General features: G+C 61.0%; 1 protein-coding gene across 1 annotated transcript in view; it reads right to left on the bottom strand.

Moving 5' to 3' along the window:
• LOC119156473 (diacylglycerol kinase beta-like) overlaps positions 1 to 25,143 on the bottom strand; it is a 28,848-nt gene extending 3,705 nt beyond the window's left edge. The window contains exons 1-24 of the mRNA XM_037406218.1: positions 24,949 to 25,143; positions 18,525 to 18,792; positions 16,391 to 16,467; positions 14,895 to 15,060; positions 13,856 to 14,092; positions 12,950 to 13,120; positions 12,511 to 12,560; positions 11,838 to 11,912; positions 11,609 to 11,728; positions 10,489 to 10,606; positions 10,209 to 10,297; positions 9,662 to 9,778; positions 9,425 to 9,523; positions 9,197 to 9,310; positions 9,026 to 9,099; positions 8,823 to 8,897; positions 8,649 to 8,734; positions 8,351 to 8,440; positions 7,732 to 7,892; positions 6,147 to 6,211; positions 5,040 to 5,130; positions 2,075 to 2,276; positions 452 to 572; positions 301 to 361 (exon numbers count right to left, since the gene is read on the bottom strand). Of these exons, the coding sequence (XP_037262115.1) occupies positions 301 to 361; positions 452 to 572; positions 2,075 to 2,276; positions 5,040 to 5,130; positions 6,147 to 6,211; positions 7,732 to 7,892; positions 8,351 to 8,440; positions 8,649 to 8,734; positions 8,823 to 8,897; positions 9,026 to 9,099; positions 9,197 to 9,310; positions 9,425 to 9,523; positions 9,662 to 9,778; positions 10,209 to 10,297; positions 10,489 to 10,606; positions 11,609 to 11,728; positions 11,838 to 11,912; positions 12,511 to 12,560; positions 12,950 to 13,120; positions 13,856 to 14,092; positions 14,895 to 15,060; positions 16,391 to 16,467; positions 18,525 to 18,591 (2,526 nt within the window). The 5' untranslated portion in view covers positions 18,592 to 18,792; positions 24,949 to 25,143. The remainder of the gene's footprint in view (positions 1 to 300; positions 362 to 451; positions 573 to 2,074; positions 2,277 to 5,039; positions 5,131 to 6,146; positions 6,212 to 7,731; positions 7,893 to 8,350; positions 8,441 to 8,648; positions 8,735 to 8,822; positions 8,898 to 9,025; positions 9,100 to 9,196; positions 9,311 to 9,424; positions 9,524 to 9,661; positions 9,779 to 10,208; positions 10,298 to 10,488; positions 10,607 to 11,608; positions 11,729 to 11,837; positions 11,913 to 12,510; positions 12,561 to 12,949; positions 13,121 to 13,855; positions 14,093 to 14,894; positions 15,061 to 16,390; positions 16,468 to 18,524; positions 18,793 to 24,948) is intronic.
• Between the last annotated feature and the right edge of the window lie 329 nt (positions 25,144 to 25,472).

Here is a 25,472-nt window from a genome sequence, read left to right on the forward strand (position 1 = left end):
GCTGCACCCACCCACCCGGCAAGGGAAAAGCATGTCCATGTCCCCACAGCTCCCATTATGGCTTGCCGTGAGCGCAGGGCCAGCACGGGCACAGACAGGAGTCACAGGTGGCTGAGCTCTGCGGCCACCCACCAACAAGCGCAGGAGCCTCCCTCCAGCTCTAGAGGCTTTGCTGCACTGCACGGGGAGCCGAGGCTGCCCACTGTGCCGGTGGCCCCTGCCTGCCCCATCCCGCTGTGCCGGTGGCCCCTGCCCACTCCGGCTGCCCGTGGCGGAGCCATCCCCTCCCTGGGGACTCACAGTGCAGGACGGCTGCATCCAGGGCTCCCCGTCCACCTGCATGGGCAGCAGTTTGGATGTCCTGCAAGATGCAAAGAGAGGGAACACAGGGTGACACAGGCGACAGCTTGCGCCATTGGGTCGGGTGCTCAACTGGGATGGGGACAAATACCTGATGGTGACGGATGAACACTGGGCCAGTCTCTTCCCAGCACTCTTCAGCCCCGTGTAGATCTGCCCCATCTCCATCGCACCCTCTAGCCCCACCACCTCCAGGAGGTGGTCGCTGAGGTCTGAAAGAGAGGGGTCTGAGTCAGTCCCCCCATCCCTAGGGATCCCCTGCCTTCCGTTGTCATCTGAAACATCAGGGCCAGCACACTGGGGCTGCTGTGGCACTGTGGGGATGTGTCCCAATATTCCCCATACCCTGAGACCACCCAGCTGGGTGTTCGCAGCGCTGGGTAACGCTGCTGTCCAAAGTCTCTGGTGCAAAAATACTCCTGGTCTGAAACAGCACCTGGTCCTCCATGGCTGCAGGGTGGAAGCCTGGATCCCCCCACCCAGCCCTTCGACTGCTTGTTTGCAGTGTTGTATGAAACGGTGTCAGACACCCCCTCCTGCATGCCCTGGGGCACTGCAGCCCCCGTGGGAGCCAGGATGCATGCTGGAACCCTCACCAGGAGGGATCTGCTCTAATCCCGGGATATCACTCCTTTTCCCAGCTCCTTCTGCTCTTCTGTGCTGTCAGCAAAGGCACCCAACAATGGGGCAACTCGCTCCATCTCTCACTCCCTTCAGGGTCCTCTTTCACCCCTGGTGGGAACCCCCCTCTGACCCCCTCCAACACCCTCCTACCTACCCACAAGTGGGGATGTGTCCAGGGGACTGACCCCACTGCCTCTCACCACATTTGGAACTGGTCTTTGCTCTGTCCCACTCCCTGCTGCCCATTCCCACAGGCTCACCCAGCGAGGGACAGCTGGTGACAGGCTCGGATGGCCGGTGACACCACCGTCCTGGCAGTCATGCAGCAGGGGGGCTGTTTCCTGCCCCAGCCCTGGGCTGCAGGAGGTGGCGACTGGAAAATACAGGCGCTTTTGCCTATTTTGCTGGCTGCTTTCTAACCCACCGCTCTCTGCTGGGGAACCCTGCCAGCACTTCGGGCTGCCTGCACCCTGCCTGTGCCAGTGGGGACGGCTCCGGCGGCTGCAGCAGTGGGTGCGAGGTGCTGGCCAGGGCACAGCATGGGTACTGTGCACTTCCCAAAACCCCGCAGCCAGGCTGGCAGTGCTGTGGCCGAGTATGAGAAGATGCTTACAAAAGCCCTCGGTGCCAGCTCTGCAGCTCCGCTTCCGACTCCTCCCCTGCAGCAGCGGGCACCCGGCCCTACCGTGGCTGCCTGCCAGCCCGCGGGCACCGGGGCTGCCCAGCCCCATGCCTCCAGGTGACAGCTCCCAGCCGGGCACCCCCAAGCCGTGATCCCCAGAGGCCGGGGGGAGAGGTGGATGACAGGGCAGGGGAGCCACGTCCTCTCTGGCCACCATGGCACGGCATAACCAGCTCCAAAAAATCCAGTCCTAGGCCATACCCAGGTGGGCAGAGCTACCCTCCTTTGCCACCTTGGACAGGCTGTTGGGGTTACCCCAGCACCTCAAAAGACAGCGAGCCAACAGCAGCCCCTCCAGTGCTGTTGCTCTAGCACCACCTGCACAGAGCCACAGCCAGAAGTGGCGTTTGCCCAGCTCCCCCGTGCTAACCTCGCACCCCCCGCGCACTGCCAGGCCCCACTGCTCACCCTGCACGCAGAACTTGAGCTCCTTGGCATCAGTGACCACCGTGGCATGCTGCTTCTCCGGTGCTTTCTTGCCCAGCCTGCTGTAACCACGCTGCTTCTTGGTCTCGCCCCAGAGGTTGGAGCCTCCGTACATGCTGGGGATGTTGAGGACGGCGATGCCCTCCAGGGACGCGTTGCTCAGGTCTAGCAGGGTCCCATCGCACTGCCAGGCATACGGGCAGTGTCCGGCCATGAAGCTGGGGGGAGCTGGTGCCCAGCACCATGAAACCCAGCCTCCTCTCCCCGCCTGTCCACCCAAGGAACAAAGGAACGGGGCTCCCCAAGCACAGCATGCCCAGAACAAACCTGCCCCAGGGTGGCACTGGCAGCCTGGGGGCAGCTGGTGCAGGAGGGGCAAACAAATACCACCCGGATTGGCTTTTCTAGGGCTGAAAACCACCACCTCGCCTTCCTTGCACTGCTTTCCCTGTTATTTCAATATGAATTTTACTACACATCTGAGATGGCAGGTTCAAAAAGCAAATTTCTATGAGACAGCAAAAAACCTTGGCTGGGCTCGGTGCTGTGACCCAAAATAGGAGGCAATACCACCTTGGCCCCACAGCAACCTCCATCCAAGCACCTCCAGCCCACGCTTCCCCACCTCCCCTTGTTCAAACTGACTCCAAAGAATCAGAAAGTTTGGCTGCCCAAAGGGCAACTCAAACCAGTTTGTCTTCAAGTGCAATTTGGAAACTAGAAATGAGGCTGGAAGGAAATGATAGGAAAGGTGTCAGAGGAAAAGCAGTCAGTTTTTAGAGAGAAAACCACAAGCCAACACACAGAACTGGCATCCCAGGCTTCACTGTCACACAGCCGGACTGCCCCACCTGAAAATTCCCTGTAAAAGGTAAAATATCCATTGTCTGTGGCTTTCCCACAGGAGTGGAAGCAGCAGCCATGGAAATGCATTGCTTAACTTCACATTTTCCCACTCTCACACTACCCAGATGACACTGGATCCCCTTTCTAGATACCTCTGGAGGAAGCAGCCACTTTCTTGTTCAACTGTATTTTTTCTAGAGCATTTGTATTTTCCTTTATGTATCGGCTCTCTACCTCCCATGCTATGCTTCAGCAAATGCCAGCGCATTTTTTGCCTTGGTGATGTGACAGCATTTATGCCCTCTCCTGCATCGTCGAGAGGAATGCAAATGGGCTGATGAACCCCTGCTGCTGTGCTGCTGCTTTGACTCCAGTTTTTTCCCTCTAGCAAAGAGCGAAGGTCTTGAGCTTACTTATAATACCCTCTGGGCAAGTGCTGAGCATGCTGGCTGCACCTATGTGGAGCTGGGTGTGCACACCAGCAAACATCTCTCTGCCTCCCCTGATGCTCCGAGACCTTATTTTTAGTCTTGCGTTGAAAGCAAAAGGCAGGAATGTTCTGCTTTGGGAGTGAAGAGCTGTCTAAAGCTTGTAAAGGATGTAAATCCTTTCACTCTCAATACATCTTAATGATATTATGATTTGTAGGAAGAGAAAAGACCTTAACGCTCTGTGCAGCGGATACCAAGCAAGAGGGCTCCGATTCCTCATGGGACAGACCACACATCCCAGGCCTGGCCGAGCTGAGCATCGCCCCCACCGCAGGCACCTTTGCCACCTGCCTGCGAGCAACCGGGTACCAACCCGCCGCGTTGGGATGAGAGCAAGTTGCTGCCTGGGGCTGCCGTTCTCCGGAGACGCTGCAGGAGCCCATTCCTGCCTGGGGTCGTGGGAGGTGGGCAGGACCACAGCTGCCCATACCTGCCCACGCACACGCGTGCAAGGAGCAGTTTCTCCCTGCGTAGCTCTCCCCTGTTAGTGTGCCAGCGAGCCACAATGGGCTCTTTGAGCAGGGGCAGCTGACAGCATGCTGGCAGCGATGCTGGAAGTAGAAATTTGCAGCTGGGGAAAAAGCAAATTCATTTCCAGGAGCTGTAGGGGAATGAGTGCCAATTTCCAAAACAAAACTGCCATTTCTTTGCAGGGCTGACAGTTGCCTGGGAGCTGAAGGGAGGACAGGCTGCCGCTTTCAACTTCAAATACAGCAGGATTAACGCTTTCCTGCCAGCACGGCACAGCTGTACCGACACACGCTCGGTGGGGAGCGTGCGGGCAGCGCGGGGGGCACCTCGCAAGCACCGGGGGCATCTCATGCCCATCACTGGCAGCGCTCAGTCCCATAGACATGGATTTTACCCACCCCAGGATGCTGGTGCATGGCTGGTGAAGGGATTGGGATGGCCGTGCCCCTGCTCCTGCCTCTTCCCACCCGCCATGAGGGCACAGCTGCCTCCTTTGGGCTTTGGGGAAGGCTGAAACTCGCCACCTCGAAACAGACTTCAAAGTCCCTCTGCCCACGGCTGCAGGCGCCACACCACCAGCTCCCTGGGTTCTCTCCGCCTGCTGCCATCGACCCCGCACCCACCACCTGGTCCGACTCACACCAGCCCATCGCAGCAAGCCAGGTTTCTTCCCCTTGCCCTCAAGCCTAAGTTATAAAAGGGTCATTTATCCAGAGATAAGGAGGCGGAAGTTTGCAGCAAACCACTGCCCAAACCCCCCAGCGTGAGCGGAGAAATGACAGTGCTCTTAGCAACCGTGGGCCCTCCTCCCCACTCTAATTAAAGGCTGTTTCCATGTCATCCAACGAGGGCTGGGAGCAGAGTTTACACAGAGAATATTCCAGGCATGCTCTCAAATACAGCTGGAAGGGGGGAAAAAATACAGGGCTATTCTTCTGCCTGCAGCTGGCTGGCTTTGCAGCAAGTGCCACATGGTGGAAGAGTGGGTCCTGCCAGCCACTGCATCCTTCTGCCACCATCAGGGGTCAAAGCTGCCGCAGCACCCTCTCCCCAAACAGCCAAAAGGGGACCCATGGGTGACACCTCCCAAAAACCCTTTGTGCCCCAGCTGGAGCCAGGGACTATCCAGGGAAACCCACCTCCACCTCAACGTAGTCATGGAGCTTCTTGCAGGTGGCCGCAAAGGTCTCTGATGTCCCAAATTCGAAGTACCACAGCTTGTTCTTCATCCTGGGGCACAGAGATGTGTCAGCATCCCGCTCGGAAACAGCGGAAACAGCGCTTTGCCCCAGCTGCCCTCAGCACAGCCAGTGGCAGGATGGGCTGCCAGGGCCTTTCTGGAGCCATTGTGATGGTGACACAAACCATTGATGGGGACACAATTCATTGTGGAGGGAGACCACGGGTGTTATGGCCTCAGGGAGTGCGCGTGAGACAGGGGGTGGCTCAGGCAGACCTGGCTCTGACACCTTGCAGGGGGGAGGATGGGGGGGCTGGGTGCTCCCTTGGCATGGGAACGAGGTGTCTGCATCACCTCAGCAGAGCTGAACATGGGCTGTCATCTCCTGACAGGGCTACTGAGGACAGGGTACCCCACAGAGGGGATGTCGTGTCCCCCCCAGCACCCTACCAGGCAGCCCCTGAATCCTGTTCGCCCCCTGCATCAACCGCTGCACAGGCTTTGAGGGGGATCTGTAAGCTGAGGGGAGCTGAATGTCAGAGCAGAGTAAGACGCTTTCGTCCATTTGGGGTTTTTCTAGCAGGTATTTCTGAACATGAGGATGGGGGTCACAAGCCACAGCTCCTGCTGCCATCACACCACTTCCCTGTACCCCGAGCACAGTGGGAGCAAGCTGTGACCTGCTGCCTGCCCTGCCCTCACTGCCTGGCCTGCTCCTGCCGGTCCTGGAATTCAGTGCCGATTATAAAGCATGAATGAATGTAACTGGGTGTGCAGCCAAGTTCGAGCAGCCTGCCTCACTGCCTGGGGCCTGAGGCAGCACCCCCAACCCCCATGACGCCTGGCCCCCACCGCTCAGTCGCGCCCGGTGTGCCCCCTGCCCATCCCCTAAGGCTGGCCAAACACCGCACTGCCTCCGTGGGGCTGCTGCCAGTCCGGTGGGGAGGGGGCTGAGAGCAGCTCGGCGGGAGGGGAGCAGGCTCCAGCACGACCCCTCGGCACAGTGCACAACAGCAGCCGGCACCCCCCACACCCTGCTTTCGGGGGCACCACGGGCAGCCCTTACCTGCTGTTGAACTTCTCGGGGTGCTTTTCTCGCATGATGTGGAAACGGTGAGCAATGGAGGCATCCTGCAGGCAGAGGGAGCACAGAGATGTCGGTGGCACAGCAGAGAAACAGAAACCCCCCTCTGCACCCCATGGGCTTGTGCCAGGATACAGGGACTCAGCTCCTCGCCCTCGCTGCTGCCCCCCTGGCACAGAGGCAGAGCCCAGGGGCCATGCCAAGGCAGCCCTCAGCCAGGCTGCTTGCGAAGTGCTGAACGGGCTCATTAAGCGAGACATAATTAGTGCACCTCTTCCCTCTTCAGAGGGGCTCCGCATGGAGGTGATGCTGAGGGAAAGAGGGAGGGTTACCAGCGGCGGGGCAGTGGGGCTGCAGAGATACCCCAGGACCCCGCACCCTGTCAGCTCCCCTGGCAGGATGGCAGCTCTCGTGAAACTCATTGCAACCTCTCCTGTGCAGGGTGGTGGGTGTTTTAAGCCTGACTTGGAAGCTGTCACCAAGTGCCATCTGCAGTGACATCCCCTGGCATTAGCAGGAGCTGATGTGAAACTAGAAGCATCCTGTAGTGCTGCCGGGTGGGTGACCCACACTGCGGTGGCACCACTCGGCACCCATGGCTCAGGACAAAAGTGCTGCAAGCCCCAGGGAAGAGAAGTGCTTCCCACTTTGCCGTTCCCCCAAAGCCCTGCTGCTCCTGGGACTGACCCCCGGCACTGGGGAAAACCCCTGTGGCACGGGGCAGCCATCCTTGCCAGGCTCCCTAACCTCCCTGCATGAGGAAAACATGAGGGAACACAGGTCCCAGCACCGCAGCAGGGCTTTGCTGATGGGTGCCGTTTTGGCAAAACAATTCAGGTGGGGTGTTCAGCACACTCCCCCCGTCCCTGGGACCCCAAACTTCCCTGAACCCTGTTTAAGCTCCTCACACGCTTTCTCTTGCAACATTCCCAGCTGGGAAGAGAGAGCTTCCGTGCCTGTTTATGTACTTAAGTGCTGCCATTACAAATGACAATAAACCCAGAAGAATGACGCCAGGAGATGGAGGTAGGCTGGGAACATGAGCAAGAAAGAGCAGGGAGGGAGAGTCGCTGGCCTGGGCGACTCAAGCTCAAATGCAGTTTCACCAAATACGTAGAAAGGCTTTTATGGTCTGCGAGGAACTAGCCTTTGCTCCTGGGAATTAACATGGGGCTGGCTCGGAAGAGGTCTAAGGATGAGTCTAGGAGACAGAGAGGGCTGCAGGGGGCTGGCATCGCTTGAGTGCACCTGCTGGGCTGGATCGCTCCAGCCACTTCACAAAGCTGAGACATTTCCCACTGGCTGAGTGGGAAATGCCCCTGGCAATCTGCTGATCTGGGTGGGTTTGAGGCTGTGGCTGTGCTGTGGATCCAGGTGACAGTTCCTGTGCTCTGCTGGCCTCTGGAGCCCTTCCCTTTGCTTTGCTGTGGCTGGGAGGCTCCAGTGGGCATGGCATGGTCTGGGCACCAGTTACTAGCCCTCCGCTGTGCCACTCTCTCCAGCTAAAACGTGTGTCCCCTGCACTCTGGGCTGCCCTCAAGACCCATCCCTGCCCCATGGTACTCACCACCCCGATGGAGAAGTAGTTGTTGATGATGGTGGATGGGACGGGGTCCCCATTGGTCTCTCTATCACTAGGAATGACATCTATCTGCCAGCGGTCCAGCATCACCTCTGTGCTGTGCTCAATATCTTTCAGGACCTTCATCAGGTTGCCTCCTTCATAGCCTGTAAGGAAAAGAAGGTGGGGTCAGAGAAGGATGAAGGAGGACGAAGGGGAGCGCAGCCATGTCACGTGGGGCCAGAGGCAGCTGGGTGCCAAGCATCTGGGGAGCCTGGGGCTGCAGCTATGGCACCAGCAAGATGCCCGGCTAGTCCTTGCAGCAGTGGCTGAGATTTCAGCTAACGGCACGGCTCTTGCAGATGAAGAAGGTTGTTGGGCAGCACCTAGCTGATGGGGGGTTAGAAAGCAGCAGCTGCTTTTTTTGGAAGGGGTTAGAGGCACCAGCACGAGGCACTAGGGCTGAGATGCAGCCCCCAGCCACATCTCAAGAGCAGAGGAGTCCTCCCTCCCCCAGGACAGCACCTACCCAGCCACCCCGCCAGTCCCCATGGCCAGCCCCCCCCCCCCCGCCGCCCCCCCCCTCCCCACCCCCCCCTCCGTGGCGATGCTCGCCCAGCCTCACCTCCTCCCCATCGCAGGCACCGGGCCAGGTCATTGCCTGTTCCCAGAGGCAGGACAGCCACCGGCGGGTGCTTCACCAAGTTCGCCTTGTCTGCAGTTCAAGGGGAAAGAGAGTTTCGGGGCTGAAAGGGGTCATTCCCTGCTCCTCTCCCTGTCCCTCCCTGGCTGGCAGCCTGGGGGTGATGCTGTTGGCAGGACCCCCCTCCTCACTCTTGCCAGAGGAATATGGGGAACCCATGGCAGATCACTGAGGATGTGGTGGACGATGCTCTGCAGGAGTGTGGCCACTCCTCACTCACCTATGCAGTCCAGGATCCAGCCCACCGTGCCGTCCCCTCCGCAGGCCAGGACGCGGAAATCTGGAGTGTCCCGAAAGAAGCTCAGCCTGGAGAAAGCCAGGAGAGACAGGGGGTGACGTGGGGGAAGAGGGGCTGGCAGGAGAGGGCAGAGGATTGGCCGTAGCATCTCCGTACCCCGGCGCCGGCCCACCACGGTCCAGGTTGTACACTTGGCGTGGGTTGAGCAGGTAGTGAAATTTCCGAAGGACCCTAGGAAAAGAAGGAGAGATGCTGCAGAGGGAGGTGAATCCCCATCTGGGAGAGGTGCTGGAGCAGCCCAATGGACCAGCAGCTCCCAACCCCAGGGGGATGCTCTCCCTGGGCAGGACCCCACCTACCGCTCCCCTTGCCTTCCTCCACTCTTGGGGTTCACAAGCACCAGGAGGGGGTGCGTCCCAGGCCGTGGGCTGATCTGGAGGGCAGAAAGCATGGCTGCAAATGCCTGGCCGCCGTGGGGCTTGGCATGCACCCGTGGCAGAGCTTGCCAGCAGCCCGGCATGGGAACTTACCTGCAGTCCTTGCCCATCCACCGTCATGGAGTTGAACTTGAAGCCCTGGCTGTCCTCAGGGCTGGTGCTGGCGGGGGAGTCGCTCTCTGATCTCCGGCAGTGGGACTGCCTGTCCTTTGGGGAGCAGAGGCACGGATGGGCACGCTCCCCTGAGAAGGGGAGGTGGGGTGGCTGCGGCGATGCCCTGCCGGGTCCCTGCCGCCCGGCAGCAAGGATGGTGGCACTTACCAGGACAACGGGGCAGATGTAGGAAGGCAGCAAGATGTGATCCCGCAGCGGGCCCCCATCACACTCTGGCTTCACATGGGAGGCACATTTGTTGTGGAGCTGGAGAGGGCATGATGAAAGGACATTGGGTGGGGGACACCCCTGCATCCCCTATTCACGAGCCTCTCCTCCCCCAGGGCCGGCCATGTGGGGTGTGCCACAGAGGCCACCCCGGGCCCCCCGGGCCCGTATACTCACGGTGACTTGGCACCAGACGCAGTGCAGGCCGGTGATGCCCTGGTAGCACTTGATGCTCTTATGGCACCTGTCGCACTTGACAGGGGAATTGCCCTCGATCCAGGTGTGCTGCATCACCTGCAAGGCACAGTGTGGGGGGCACTGCGGGTGCAGCACCCACCGACCCTCCAGCATCTCCTCTCCGCTAAGGGCTGCCACTGTGATTTCGGAGAGTGGCTTACTGTGCAGGGATGCTGACTGATACAAACCAGCCCCCTGCATGGCTGCCTTCCCTCCTCGCTGCTCCATACGGCACAGCAGGGACACCCATCCCCCACCCGGAGCCATGGCAAACCTCGGGGCGTAGGGACGGGGCCTGCCCTGCCAGGCTCTGGGTGCTGCAATTGCCCACGAGCTACTGCCCAGGACCCAAAAGACAAATTGCAGGGGAAAAAGCCATGGGGGACCAGGGCAGGAGACTGAGGGCCAGCTGCTGCCAGTGGTGCTGCCTCTGAGAGGGCTTCATGGGAGACCCACCAGCTCAGAAACGCACTGGCTGCCTACTCACGCTCGCATTTCTCTTGGATTTCACGTAGGTGCTGATGCAGGAGGCAATATCTTTGGACACACACCTCTCATGGACGGTGTATTTGCAGACTGGTGGGAGAGAAGGTGGTGAACATCACTCCCCGGTACAGGCACTGCCCCCTCTCTGCTCCCCCTGCAGCACCCAGAGGGCTCAGCACCGATGGGGACCAGTCGCCTCTCCCTGGGGCACTGGGATGGGGCAGGAGCCACCGGCCCGGGGGTGCGACAGTCCGACAGTCCAGCATGTGTCCATGACTCACAGGAGCAGCAGAGGCCCTGCTTGCGGACCCCCAGCAGCATGGTGCGGCAGAAGTTGCAGTAGGCGGGTTTCTTGAAGTGCTTCAGCCTCCAGGCATGCTGCCCATCGTCCTTCACGTTCTGCAGGGCAGGAGAGGGGAGGACGAGGGGGGTCACTCCCCCACTGCTGGGGGTCCCAGCCCACGCAGCCCACCACTTTTATCAGCTCTTTGTCCCATAGAAGCCCCCACTGTGTATGTGGGAGTTTGCTCCCAGCAGGACTGTGAGTTCTCCTGCTCCCCTTCTCCCTGGTGTTTCCCTGAATACCACTGCTGCTGTACCCCCTACTCCCTGGGCATGTCCGGCTCCTGGCACTCCTGGCACCAAGCTCCAGCTCCCCGTGGCTTCTTGGCACAGCTGCGCTGCAGGGATGCTCTGCTGGTGGCAGACGGGAAGGTGATTCCAGATCTGGGGCCAGGCCACCGCCACCATGGGGTGGCCAAAGCAGGCCTCTAACATCTGAGACCAGGCACAAATGCTTTGCAGGAGCCACTTGAAAACGCCAGAAAGCCTGCCACACCACCTCTCCATGGGAAGCAAACACCAAAATGGGCACCAGGAAGCAAAACCCCAGATTTTCCCTGCAAAGTATCAGCCAATGGCCAGGGATGCATCTCCATGAAATAAAGCCAAAAAAGGATGAGAAAACAACACAGGCAAATAAGGGGAGGGTCCCAAACCACCCCACCTCTGCTCTTTGAAGCTCATCCCAGGAGAGGAGCTGGCATTTTAGGTGCTCATCGTATTTTTTGATTAAATATTAATCAGAGTGTGGTACGATAGCAAGGAGCAAGCCCAGTCAGCTTGGGCACAGCAGCTGGCAATGACTGTAGCTCAAAACTGAGCTTGTGAAGCTTTGGGGGGTGAAGACTGGTCAGCAGAGGCAGGGCAGGGGTGTCTGGAGGGGCTGGGAGCCCAGGGGCCAGTGTGGGGCTGTGCAGCGCCAGATGGGTGCACAGCTGGGGGCAGGGTGCCCTCCCACGGCCCCTGCATGCCCTCCATCACCACCCTCCACTCCTGCTGCTGCGGGCCCTGGGCTTTCCTCCCAGGGTGGCTGGATGCAGCCAAAACATGGGCACTCACCGTCTCCATTCCCAGGAGAACCAGCAAGGGGATGGTGGTCATGCCGCCCCGGATCCACTCCTCCAGTGTCACAGTCCCATCGTGGTCGTAGTCGATCTCCTCCATCATTGCCTTCAAGATCTGGAGAAGGGAGGAGACACAGTGACATGGCGATGCCACCCCCGCAAACCCCAGCTGCTGGCTCCGTCCAAGAGCCCCTGTGGCCCCCCCAGCTGCCCCCAGCACTCACCGGCTTCAGCTCCGTGGAGTCCCACTCCAGGTACTCGGCCACGTGCACCATCTGGTTAATGATACGATCCAGCTCCTGAGCACAGAAAGACAACGATCCCCAGTGCTTAGGGACAGCTTCAGGCACAAGCGGCATGTCCAGCCTCCAGCCCCCAAACTGGGGATGTACCAGGTCTGTGTCCCAGTATGCCCATGGGTGCCCTGGGCCCCCGCCTGCACAGGGGGCCAGCGACACCCCACTTCTTGGGTGGTGCTGGGAGCTGCTTTCTCCTCTGAAAATCTGCCAGAAAATCTGCAGTGCATTTTCCCTTGGAAAAACTGCTCTGATAAAAGAGATTTTTCTTTGCAATGGGTTTCAAGCAAAATACCCAAAGGACAAAGAAAAAACATCCCGGGGGAGAGGGTTGTGCACGATTTTTTCCTTTTCTGAAACACTGTGACCTGATGTAGAGCTACAGTTACTGGTGGGTGGATTTTTTCTAGCTGCTGCTGGATGCTGCATAGCTGGCGTGCGTCCCCCAGCCCCATGGTCCAGCCCCACAGCAAATGCTGCTGCCTTCCTCCTCCCTTCCCATATTCCTGGCTAGCTGGGATCACTTTGCCAGGGGAGTGGGCACCCTGATGGGGGCCTGTGTGTGTCCGGCCCCAGCTTTCTCTCCCAAGAGAAGGCTTACCGAGCTGTCCAGGAGGCCGTTTCCATCAGTATCATAGAGGCGAAACATAACTGGAGGGAGAAGAGAAGCCAGCTGCCAGTTAGAGCCCAGCACCGGGGCAGGTCGGGCAGCCTGCGTCCAGTACCGGGGCAGCGGGGGCTGTGGGATGGCAGCAGCGCTGTGCTGGCTCAGCCTGGGCAAGCTGTGACCCCAGCCCACACCGGGCTGCGGGGTGTCAGAGCAAAGCCATGGCCCCCCTGGCCGCCAGACCCAGGTACCGGCCGGCAGGAGCAGAGGGATGGCGCTGAGCATTTTTCCCAAGTGGTTTTAATGTTTCAGCATTAAAAAGTGAGCAGGAGCATCCAGCCCCACACCCCTCCTCGGGTGAAGCCCCCAGGCAACACCTCCAGCCACCGGTCCATCCCCCTGCCCCAGTCCCTGGCCCCAGGGTCCCACTTACACTCCAGCTTGTCCTCTGCCCGTCCCCTCTCCAGCAGGGACAGGTAGCAGACAATGTCCTTCAGGTGGACCACCTGGGCCAGGGGGATGGGGGGCAGTGGCGGGGTGGCTTTCAGGGAGCTGTGGCTCTTCCGCAGGCTGAAAGGTAACCTCTTCTCCACACTCCTCGTGCCTGTGAGGGATGAAGCCCATGCACAGGGCTGGCCATTTGGAACAGGAGCCGCCCCCAGCTGGGGCAGGGGGCTGGCAGCATGTGAACTCTGGGGCACGGACCCACTCAGCACGAGGTGTGTGCCATGGCAGGAGCAGGGCTGGGCACCCAAGGGGACACAGGGCTGGGTGCCGTGGCAGGAGCAGGGCTGGGCACTGCCAGTCAGTTCCCGGGGCACAGACTCCTGCATCTCCGGCACTGTGGGTGGGATGAGTGGTGGGAGCCCGCAGGGATGTGCCCTGTTGGGGACAAACGCCCACCCAGAGGAGTGAGAAGCTCGGCAGGCAGCAGGGCAGGTTGCTGGGGTGCCGGGGCAGCCCACGCTCACAGCCGCCCACGATGGCAGCCTTCGGCAGATGGCTGCTCCTGGCAGAGGGGCCCTTCGCAGTGCTCCCCTCGTCGGTGGCTGGCAGGAGCTGGGCCAGAGGCAGCAGTGACTCACTGCTCCAGTCCCCCCTCGCTGGGAGCTGCTGCCAGGTAATTAAGACATTGACTGGTGGGGGCTCTGCAGGATGGGATTGGCAGCTTAAGTTTGCAAAGCAAAGGTGTCAAGACACCAGGGACCTGCTGAGTTTGGAAGGTCACCGCCACCGCCCCAGGGACCTGACCAGCTGCACTGCCAGGAAACTGGGCAGCTTCAGCAAAGGGGAGGGCTTGTCACAGCCCGTGTCCCTGTGGAGCCCCAGCCAAGCTCACCTGGCGACTGAGGGCCGAGCAGGGACCCAGAGATCTTTGAAGAGCCTGAGGAGTTGTGAGCAGAAGGGGTGCCGGTGGTGGACTTCTGGGAGGATGACCTGGACCAGCTGGGGGAAGCGTTGGGGATCGATGCAGGGGTGAGGGATGCTGGCTGCAGCTCAGCTGCATTGCTGTGGCAGCTCTTGGGCTCAGGAGTGTGTCGTCCCAGGGCACTTAGAAGTGTTTTCCCATTGATCCCTGCAAAGCAGACATAAGCCCGTGGGCAGTGTGACGCCACGATGCCTGTACCCGGCAAGCCCCTTCCTCCAAGAAGCCCCTCTGGGTGCAGGTCACTCGCCCTGGGTCTTCCTTGCTATCCCCAAAGCAGGGTGGCATCTCAGCCCCAGGACTCTCTGAGGGGCACCGTGGGCCGCCCACACCATCCTGCCTGGCCAGACGGCTCCCAGCAGCGCTCCTGCCCCTGGGTGCTGGCCGCCAGGCTGCTCGGGACCAGGCAGGGAGGATGTGGTCCCCAAGCAGCAGCCAGAGCCGCTCAGGAGCCCAGCAGGCAGCTGAGCAGCTGGGAAGGGCTCTCCCTTCTCCTCTGCAGTTTATGGTCCTTTCAGCAGATGTCTCCACACGCTGCGAATCCAGCCGGGCAGGGGCCCAGGGAGGCAGAAGCTGGGTGCCTGGCACACGTCCCCTGCTCCGGGTGCAGCTGCGCGCTTGGTGGCTGTCAGCATCGGTACTGGTGACAGGGGCACAGGCCACCTCAGTCTGGATGGAGATGCCAGCATCGAGTGACTTGGGCTCTGACCGCGCGGAGGAAAGGAGGGATCGGTCAGTGCCACGGTGCCCTGTGGGTCCCCGCTCAGGGAAAGCCCTCCCCTCCCTGGCGCAGCGCAGGGCCCCTGGGAGCCTATCCATCGGATAGGACAGAGCCCTGACGCCACCGCTGCAGGTGCCACCCCACAACCTCCATCCCCATGGGGCTGGTGTGGGAGCAAGCCCAACATGCCACAGTGTGCCCATCTGGGTGGCAGGGGCAGGGCTGGCTCACCGAGGGTGCTGAGCTGCGAGACACCGGGGCTCTGGCGCTGAGTCTCGGGGGAGGCTTGGCATATCTTACGCCTGAAGGAGGTGAAGAGGTGTTGGCAAAGCTCCTCAGGTACATCCACCTCCAGGTAGGTCTTCATGAAGAGGCAAAAGCCCTCATAGTCAATGGGCTGGGGAGAGGATAGAGGAGGAGGATGGAGGTGCCACAGGGATGCAGAACTGCAGGCAGTGGGGTGGGTCCTGTGCCCTGGACCCCCCTCACCAGCTACATCAGCTGCAGAGCCCTCCCCAAAACCACCGGCTTCCCAAATCCCAGTGGGTGCCTGAAGGGAGTCAGAGGCAGCAAGGTCATAAATCCCCAGTGCCAGCTGGCTGCCAGGGACCAGCACGGCTGAGCCAGGCCAGCGGTGCTGGGAGCAGGGACAGGAGTCATGGGCAGCTGGGGTAGGAGCTGGGGGGGCTGCAGGGAGGGGCGCAGCCATACTGGGACGGTGCTTGCTGGCAGCGGAGCAGCAGCTGGCCCACTTGCCCAGGGGTCTGCGGACCCCCGTACGGTGGGCAGCTCACTGGAGGGGCAGCAGGCTCTGACAGAGCCAGAGGCTCAGCTCGCAGAAGAAAATTGAGGAACTAAATACAGACTTTCTGCCACAGCCAAAGGAGGCTAGGGCTGCTGGAGGCAGGGGGCTGTAATGAGCTGTGCTCTGAAAGCCTCCTGCTCCCCAGGGGTGGAGCACAGAGCAGCGGGACCCTCCAGCCCACCCTCAGCCCCTGAGGGCTATCATCCTCCTGAGGTCTCCTCGCCTTCTCCTTCCCCACTGGCCTTCCCCATCGCATCGGGATGTTGCCTTCTGGGTGGCTTTAGTGGCGCCAGCTGCAGCAAGGGTCCCGCAGTGCCCTTGAATAGCAGGGTAGTTTTGCTGCCCCTCCTCACCATGTTCAGCCCACTGATTTTTCCTGTTTCGCCTCATTTCTAGTAATTATGGTCCCTGTGAAAGGCTCTGTCCTACTGGCACACTAATAGGTCTCTCTGAAAGGACCACTTGGAAAAAATAAGCCTTCCCCTGGCAAGAGCGGGAAGGCACAGGGCCTTCTCCCGTCCCCACGCTGGCAACAGCAAAATTGTCTGCTTTTGGAGGAAGAGAGAGTAAATCCCTCCTGGCTTCTGCCTGGCAAGGATATGCCCCAAAATGCTCAGAGTAAGGCAGCCTGCAGCCAGCCCCGATGGCAGCGTGGCCGTGGGGTGCTGGCAGCATCGGTGGGATGGGGTGGGATGGCTGTGCGGCCAGCCTGGCCCCCGGGGCGGCCAAGGGGATGCGGCTGGGCTTCCCACACAGGGGGAGCATCTTTCCCAGTCCTGGGAGCAGGACTGCGGGGAGAGGCAGGGGGGCAGACAGAGCAGACCTGTCTTCTCCCAGCCGCTCTTAGCTGGGGGAGCTGGGCTGGGGGAGCTGGCGGGGGGGCCAGCAGCGTGGGGGGAGGCTGGAGGGTACAGGGCCATACCTCTTCAGGGTTGTACCTCGAGAGGACGCCGTCCCCGTGGAACTCCTCCAGGACGTCCTTGAGCTTCTTGGTGGAGTCTAGGGAGACAAAGGCATCTCGCTGAGCATGGTGCTGGCGAGCCCCCTTCGCCATTAGACCACCAGCAGGATGGTAGAGACAAGTTTATCTGCTAGATATACAATTTCTGGTTCATTCCATGCCTGAGAAGGGGCCATCCACGCCCTGCTTTCCCCCACACCCTAGAGGGTAGGGCACATATGTAAAGCTGGCCACCAGGGCTAGGCTCTCTTCCTCCTACCTGTATGAAAATAAATGCAGACCCAGAGGGAAGCCGAGGTGCTGGGCAAGGAAAGCCCAGCCTGCTCCCCAGTCCCAGCTGCTCCAGGGGCGATGCTGGGCACAGAGCTTGGCCGTGCCTGCCCCGGCCCCTCTGCACAGGCTTGGGGTGGCTGCCCCCACACTTAGAGCTGGTGCCTGTTGGCAATTACTTGGCAGCCCGAGCCATCCCCGGAGCCTGCCCTGGGCTGCCCATTGATATCTCCAGGAGGTGCCAGGAGGGACAAAGAATGGTATTGCTCCGTGCAAACTTTCACACAAACAGTAAATGGCCTGTGAGTTTCCCTGGCTGGGTGTCCTCTGGGCTGGAGGGACATCAGTCCTTCCAAAATTGAGAAATAAGGGAAAAATGGAAAACAAGATCAAAGGGAGGTAACGTTAAGCCCTAACCTTCAGACACATACCTATGGGCATGCCCATTTAAAAAGCTCTCAGACACGTCAGCCCTGTTAATTACCATGAAATCCTCTCCCCAAGTCAGGGATTGTGCTGGCTCCTGCTCCCCCCAGCCCTCCACGGGGGATGGAGCTCGGTGCGGGACCACAACTGTCTGTGGTGCCTCAGGCAGGTCTGGGGCTGGCAGAGCACAAGCAGGGGCCAGTGTGCACTAGAGGAGGGGGCTCCCGGCCCATACTGGGATCTGTGGGAGGATCCCCAGCCCAGTGCCAGGCCACCCTCCCGGGGAGGAGGGCAGCTGACCACACTGTAGCCTTGCTCGCTACACTTTGATCAACGAAATGAAGATGCTGTATGGGTTCTGTGCTTAGCATTACAGATGGCGTTTTATGGTCTGTGATTTAAGAAAGCGTTCTCTGGAAAGGCAGGACGAGAGACAGACAGCGACGCTGCACACACACGTCTGCCCACAGCCCTGCCTGCCCCTGCCTGGGATGTCTGGCAGGTGGGCAGGGGGCTGCTTGCACTGGGCTCTTTGGATTGGGAGACTGTGCCTTCCCGTGCTGTCAGCCTTGACCCGATTTGCCTCATCCCTACGACGCACAGCAGCCCTGAGGACAGCCCTGGGGGGCTCATGGGTTCCCCTTTGCCTCCCAGTTCTATCCCGCACAGCCACAGGAGCCTGCTGACCCTGGAGCCGTGCCACCCCTGCAAAGCAATGCCCCTGAGATTTTACACCTGTTCTCCCTTCATCCCACAGTTCCAGCTGGGCTTTCCTGTCCATCCTGCCCTGCTGTCAGCACCTCCCCAGGCTGCACACACTGCAATGAGCACATCTGCACACCAGCTCTCCAGCAGGCAGGACCTTAAGGACCTTGTTTCGGACCCCTGGGCTTTGCCCAGGCACCCTCCCCAGCTGCTTGCAGCCCCAGGATCCCACAGCACCACTGCCAACACGCTCTCCTCAGCAGGAGCCACAGGAGAGAGTTGCTCTGCAAAAGCACTAAGCAAAATTACCGCAGAGGGCTGGCAACCCAAGGCGGGCTGTGGAGCAGCTCCGCATGTTTAGGAAAAGCCAGTCTGCTTTCCTCGTTGGCATTTCACTTCACTAACGAACGTGGGAGCAGCCGCCTTCAGAGGGACTGAGCCGCGCTCACGTGTGCGTTCCCCAAAGCAGGAGAGCTTCTGCTCAGCTAAATCCTCCCAGGCATGCGCTGCTCTGCTGTGCCCCACCAGCCGACGCTGGGGGTCAGGGATCTTCCCAGCCTCTGCATCCAAAATCTAAGAAGTCATCTACTCCTCCAGGAGGATGCCAAGGACCTGTAGGACATCACTCCAGCACAGACCAACAGGACTTTTAAACCCCCTGTCCCTATGCCAGGGGGATGCGCAGAGTACTCACAGTCTGTGTACTGCTGGAGCTGGGCGAACTCAGCAGGGCTGAGCGAGATCCACCCGCCATCGCTCATCTTCGTGTGGCAGAGCCCACTCGGTGGGGCCACGAGCCGCTGCACCCACCGTGCCGGGCTCGGTGCCACAGGTCCGGGCCGGCTGCTTGGTCACATTGTCCCCGCAGGGGGCATGGGGAGCTCTCGGCTGGCTGGCATCATCCTGCTGAGCCCGTGGGCAGCACACCCCGGAGCCTCAGAGCACCGTCAGCACCTTCCTCCCTGCAGCGGGGAGAGAAAGAGGAGGGGGTCAGCAGTGCCCTGCGCAGGGCAGGCAGAGGCTGGCTCCTGCCCGCACAGGCTGCCCGCTGCGCTCCCCCGGGGCAGAGCTGCCTGCGGCAGGGGTGCTCGGTGGGGCTGTAGCAGAGGGTACGTGAGCTGGGACATTAATGGGGTGCAAGGGTGCTTTCCCAGCTGCGGAGGGCCCCTGCCGCGGATGTGGGGGACCCCTGCTCCAGGTGCCCTCCAGGAATGGAGAAGGGAGCGGTGGGCTACAGCGTGGGGCTGGCAGAAAGGCGGGCGAGTGCAAGGAGGGACACGGGGCACCTCGGTACATGGCTGTCCCTGGGGGAGCCCCTCTGCCATGGAGCCCAGTGCAGTGCCACCCACAGTGGCCACAGCTCCCAGCAGCCAGAGGAAGCATCTCAACAGAGGCAAGGCAAACGCCATGGGCAGGGGAAGGAGCTTGTCGCCTTATTTACCCCCAGCATTTTCCAGGGGAACCCAGCATGGTAGGAGCAGAAAGAAGGACACAATTAATTAGAGAAGACAGTGCCTGGAGGCAGGGGATCAGAACAAGTGGAAAATCTCAGCTCATGCCTCCATCTCCGAAGCTGGCAGTGACCTTTAGCTGGCTCTGCTGCCGAGAACCATTGTAAATGAAAATCTACGTTCAAAATTGGGTGAGAGGGAAAAGCCTGCACCACAGAAGAAGCGTCAGAGGGCCCCCAACCAAGTGGCCCTCTCCAACCCATCCATTTGCAGACTTCAAAGCTTATTAGCTTTTCCATTTAACCAGATCAGTCACAGGGAAAGGGCAGCATCCTGAGGAGGTGGTTGTTCTTCAAGGAGGAGAGGAGAACAATTTGATCTCGATTTGAGGGCTGTCCCCCTGCTAAATGTTGGCTCCTGGTTTCCACCAGCCTGACAATAAAGTGGAGCAAGGGCGAGCTGGGAAAGGCCACACGACTTAGGGTGATGCTTGGGGAGCACCCGCACCCCCCAAAAGGCTGGCTGGGCTGCCCACTGCACCTTTTCATTCACAGGCAAATGTATTTGATTAAGGTGAGTGAGTCATTTTGGGGAGCTGCCAGGTCCCACGTGCCACACCAACCCCAGCTGGCGATCCTAGGGACATTCACATATGGGGCACGCTGGGGGCAGGCACTTAACCTCAGGATTTCCCCCCGCAGCAGTCCCTGGGACAGACCTTCACCCCAGCCACACAGGGCAGCCCCAGTGTCAGGAAGGAGACATGACCACCTTCACGAGGCTTTTGGGATGCGATCAGGGCAGCACTGCTGCTTGGTCTCCAGCAAAACTGACTTTCTTTGCTCACGTTATTTTGGCTTTAACTCCAGCCACTGCAAGTAGTCCAGGGTGAGACACGGCCCAAGGGCAAAGCCCCGTGTTGGCGGGGAGGGGAGTGCTACAGACCTCCCCTTGGAGCTACGGGGAAGACTGTGACCCCTGAGGGAGCAGCACAGGGCTGAGCACCCACCCAGATGGCTTCTGGGGCAGGGGTGCCAGCCACGGGGAGCGACTGCACATCTGGAGAGAAGCCCACCAAACCCCGGGCACATGTTTGCTGGAGCTAAATGACACAGCTGTGCTTAGCCCTGCCCAGCCCTTTCCTCCCAAGAGCAGTGGGACCTGCAGCTCCAAACACCCTGATTCACCGCTGGGAGCTGCTCCAGCCCTGTGCCTTGCAGGCCTGGCTGGTGGGCAGGGGGATTTGCTTCATGGCAAATTCTGTTGGGTATGAAGCCATGCCCTGCCGGGATGCTGCTGCCCAAGGATGTTCTCAGAGAGCTGGGCAGATGATGCTGCCTAGAAAAGCTCCTGCCTCTCTTGCCCAGGGCTCTCCCTTCCCTCTGCTAGCAGGAGACGGTCCCGGGGGACACAGTTGCTGGGGCTCTTGTCCTTGACAAGCCCACCCCATGACCTGGGGCTTCTTGGCTGCAGCACAACATGGCCCCAAGGCTACCAGGAGCACAGTGAGGGCTGAGCTGGCAGGGACTTGGGGACCCCCCCCGAGATGCTTCTGCTTCTCCTGCCCAGGGCAGCAGGGGCACAGCTGCCACAGGGCTGTGGGGGATGATGCCATGTGCCCACACCGCTCTGCCCTTAGGACACTCGTGTGGGGCAACATGCGATTCTGAGGGAAATGTCACCTCCCCACACTCGCCAGGGCCCTGCCCACCCCCTGGCAGCTAGCCTCCAACCTGCAGCTGTTCTAGCTCGTCCCAGCAGCTCTTTGTCCCCATGCCACCAACTGGGGACAGGCTGGACACAACAGTTTTAGGGCTAGGAAAAAAAACACCCAACCTCTTCCCACACTGTCGTCGGTTTTCTGGGGATGTTCATCTCAGTGAAAGCACAAGCAGGAATATGGTGTTTGCACCTTTCCAGGGTGAAGGGTTTGTCCGAAGGTATCTCTGAGGCTGGTCCAAAAGAACTCAGCCTGCAAGAAACCCTCCAGGAGTGCATGCAGGCTTTCTGTTTTCTGGCAAACAAGCTGTTTGGTTTGACCAGAACCCATTTTTTTATCCAAAATTATACAAGGAGAGGCTGAGAGAGCAGAGCTAGCTCAGCCTGCAAAAGAAAAGGCGAAGGGGGGAACCTGGCTGGTTCCAGATGCTTGAAGGAGTTTGGGTGCACTGAGTCCTCCCGCGATGGATGGCAGGAAAAACATCCCTTGCTTCTTTTAACAGTGGGTTACAGGGTGGCATGAAGCAATGGAAGGAAAGCAAAGTGGAGCTAATTGGGCTATCCCAAGGGGCTTTCCCCCAGCAATTGCTGGAATAACAAATGCCACTTCTGGCATGTCAGCCTTGGATTTCAGGAAGGGCAGGAAAAAGCCTCCTTAGGAATCCAGCTGCTGCTCGTTTGGCCGCCCTCTGAATTGTCAGTGGCAAATTATGTTCTATTAAATCAAATTTGCCTCTCTCTAAAAATAGCTCCCCTACTAGTGTTACAAATGACACTGGATTACCCTGCCTGAAAGCATTTATTGGGACACAGCCCCTCTCCCACTCCTCGCTCCATGCCTGCCAGCCGCGTGTGTGGGTTTTGCCATTCTGCCGGCACCAGTGGCACGGTGTGACTCAAGGCAGCTGAAGTGGCCGGGGGAGGATGGAGGGAGGGAGCCAGGAAGGCTCTGAGCACCTCCCAAACCCTCCCGGGGGATTAGCTGGTGCTGGAGCCCTCAGGAAGCCCTTGCACAGAGCACCCTGCCAGCCCCAGGGCTGGGCGCAGGAGCTGGGTGAGGGGCAATGCAGGGGGCATCGCGGGGAGCATCACTGGGTGCAGGCAGAGGTGCAGCTTGGTGGGAGCCAGGGCCCAGCCATGTAGGGCCTGAAAAGCTCACGTCAACAAGGGGGATGCCAGGCTGAAGCTGGCAATGAGCCAGTCCCCGCCAGTGAGCGGGGCCCATGCAGGCAGCCTAAGCCGTGGGCAGCCAGTATGTATTGGTATCCATGAGAAAGGGCTGCACACAGGCAACCCCAGTGTCTGGGGCTGGGGGCTCCTGGCAGCAGCGATGGGAGGGCAGAGGAGCTGTTTTTCCAGCCAGTCACCCCTGCCCACGAGCCTCCTCGCCAGCCCCTGGCCACCCAGTGCTGCCGAGGACGGAGGACTCGGCTCCTGGGCTGCTCCCTTGGTACACAGCACAGCGCCACGGGGCTCACGATAGGTTTGGGAGGGCTTGTTCCACTGGCACCCACCTGCCCTCTCCAGAACCAGAGCTAGTGATGGAGACCTAATTCTGTCCAAGCTGAGGCAGAGCAACCGTGGGCAGCAGGACAGCAGCCTCCAGGTGCCGGCAGAAGAGCACTGGCAGAGCCTTCAGCCGCCTCCGCGGGGGCAGGCAGATGGGGCTGGAAGCGCTTGTCCTGCCCACAGGAGATTTCTGCTTCAGGTGCGTTGGCTCCTTGAGCTTCAGGAGACCACACGAGGAGGGAAAGCTCCCGCTGTGCATACACACGCTTGCACGTGTGGAGGCTGTAGCTTTCCAACAGCAGCAGGGCACGGCACGGCCTGAAGCTGGGCTATTCCCTGCATCCCTGGCTGGGCTGGCTGAAAACCACAGGCACTCAAGCATCTTCTCCCGAGGCAGAAGCTCGGTGGGTCCCTGCAGGAATGGCATTTTTCCAGCCCATCTTTTGGAAAGATCAGCCTATTTTTGTGTTGGACTGGGGAGAGGCCCCTGAGGCGGTGCGTGGAGTGTAAATCCCTCCTGTCCCAGTGCAGCAAACAAACCCCAACCAAGTCACGCTCAAACTATTTTCTGCAGTGACAGGATAACACACTTCTCTGCATTTTGTCAGCCTGAGAGGACACTCGGGATCCGCTTTTTCCATACTCCCTGCCTGTTGCTCTCTACACATTCCCTCAGCCCTTTGCCCACCCACACAGGGACAGGCACGCTGTCCAGGTACCCTGCATCAGCTTTGCTTTGGGTGCTGAGCACCCTCACGTTCTGTCAGGGGTGCCCAGAGCACCCGGGAGGGCAGCTGCCTGTAAGCCCACAGCCACCAGCTCCGAGCACCTCTGGTGGGAGAGGGGGTGCTCCTTCCCACCTGGGGTAGCTGCCCTTCAGTGCGCTGTGCCAGCTGCCTGCTCCCCTGCCTTCGGCACCGGTCCAGCAAACACAGAGGCAGTTCTTGGTGCACAACCCCAAAACTGCATGTGCACACATCTGCCCGGAGCACCTTGCTGGGCCTCCGCACCCGCTCCTGGCTGCAGGACATCCTTCCCCGGCAGCTTTAAAGCAAGTGAGCAGTGTTTCGGTAAGAGATGCTCCCCTCTCCCCAACCACTGTGTTAGAGAACTGGCAAAGCCGGGCAGAAGAGTCTTCTGCCGTCACTTTGACCAGGTCTTGTGTGGTGGGTGCTTGCTCCCACGCTGTCGGGCAGCGACTGAGGAAGAGGAGGGTGACTGTGGCTGGCCCTCTGGCCCCAGGGCCGGGCTGCAGATGTACAGACTCCCAACCAGGAGCTGGGCCACATGGGGACAACGAGGACCCAGCACAGCTCCCCCCCCCCCATCAGCCTGCCAGGGCCAAGACAGCTCAGCTCACACCCTAGGGACACCAAAGACTTCCTGACTTACTACTGTTGCCTTTTTAGAGAATAATTTTGCTGGCCGAGTTCGGAACGGACTGTCTCCAAGCAGGATGCCTTTTGAGCGAGACCCATCCCCTCTCCAGTTCCCCTGCAGGTCCCAGCCAGACCAGAGCTCGTCCCATGGACAAGCCCCTTCCCACGCCAGATGGGGAGGCTGGGATCCTCCCCGGGATCCTCCCGGCTCCATCACCTCACACCAACAAACCCAGGGCTTCCTGCTGCGGCCCGGGGCAGCCCTGGCTCTGTCGCTGCAGGAACCCCGTGGCAGCGAGTCCCACGGGTGAACTGAACCTCGCGTGGGACGAAGCTGCTTTGCGGTGGCTTTGCAATACGCTCTGCTCCCCTGCCGCCCCCCAGCACACCCTGGAGAACAAGCTGCAGGCAGCCTCCCCCGGCGGGCCAGGGTGGTGAACCCCGCCTCGGCGCCCTGTCGGACCCCAGACCCGCGACCCCCCGCAGCCAACGGCCCCGGCAGCTCCCTCCCCCCGGGGGCACCGAGGAGCTTTCCCAGCCTGGCCATGCGGCGCGGCTGCCCGGGCAGCCCCTGCCCACCCGAAGGGCGTGCGGTTCTACAGCAGAGACCGACACACGCTGAGACCGACACACGCTGAGACACCAGTGGTGACCGCGTAGCCTCCCCGGGCTGCCTTACCGGCTCGGTGGCAGCCATCTTCTCCGCCCTGGGGGACAAGGGGATGCTGCCCCGTCCTTCCCGACCCTTAGGGCGGCTTTTCCCGAGGACCGAGCTCCCCGCCCGGGCTCCCGCAGCCCCCGGCTCTCGCCGCTGCCCCGCTCCGCACCCCCAGGCCCCGGCCCGGCGGCGGCCCGGCCGCGGGGGCTCCGAAGGCACCGGCCCGGGGCGGGGGCGGGGGGACGCCGCCGGGGCGGGAGGTGGCGGCTGGGCGAGCGGCGGTCCCGCGCGGGTCGGGGCGTTTGCCCACGGCTGGAAAGGGCGAGCCCACGGCGGGTCCCCGGCCCCCCCTCCCCCTCTCGCTCGCCGCAGCCCCGCGTCCCCCCGCCGCTGCCCCCTTACTTGGCGGCGGCAGCGCGGTGCCATCGGCGGCGGGACGGCGGGGCCGGGCAGGTGGCTCCCGCGGCTCCGGGGCTGCCGACGGCCGGCCTAGCTGGGCAGTCCGGCGGCTCCCGCTCTCTCGGCGGGGCGAAAGGATGCGAACGGGCCCGGCCCGCTCCGCTCCGCCCCGGCCCGCCCCGCCCGCCTCCGCCGGCACCGGCGGGCAGCCGAGGGGGGAGGGGCTGGAGGGAAGAGCCCGGCGGCCCGACCGCGCCCCCGCCCCGCCCCGCCCGCCCGGGCAGCGCCGTGGCGGGAGCAGCCGGGCTGCGGGGCACCGCGAGCCGCCCTCCCGCGATAAAACTCATTTATTATGAATTCCCACACACCCTCCCCCACAGCGGCAGGACTTCCCCCACCGGTCCCGCACCCTGCTCCGCAGCCCCGCCGCTCCCCGTCCCCATCCCCCGTCCCTGCTCCCGTCCCCGTCCCTATCCCCGCCCCCATCCCCGTCCCCATCCCTGCCCGCTCTCCTCCCTGGGGCTTTG

The sequence above is a fragment of the Falco rusticolus genome, chromosome 13 (genome assembly GCF_015220075.1).
Source record: "Falco rusticolus isolate bFalRus1 chromosome 13, bFalRus1.pri, whole genome shotgun sequence".
Lineage (NCBI taxonomy): Eukaryota > Metazoa > Chordata > Aves > Falconiformes > Falconidae > Falco > Falco rusticolus.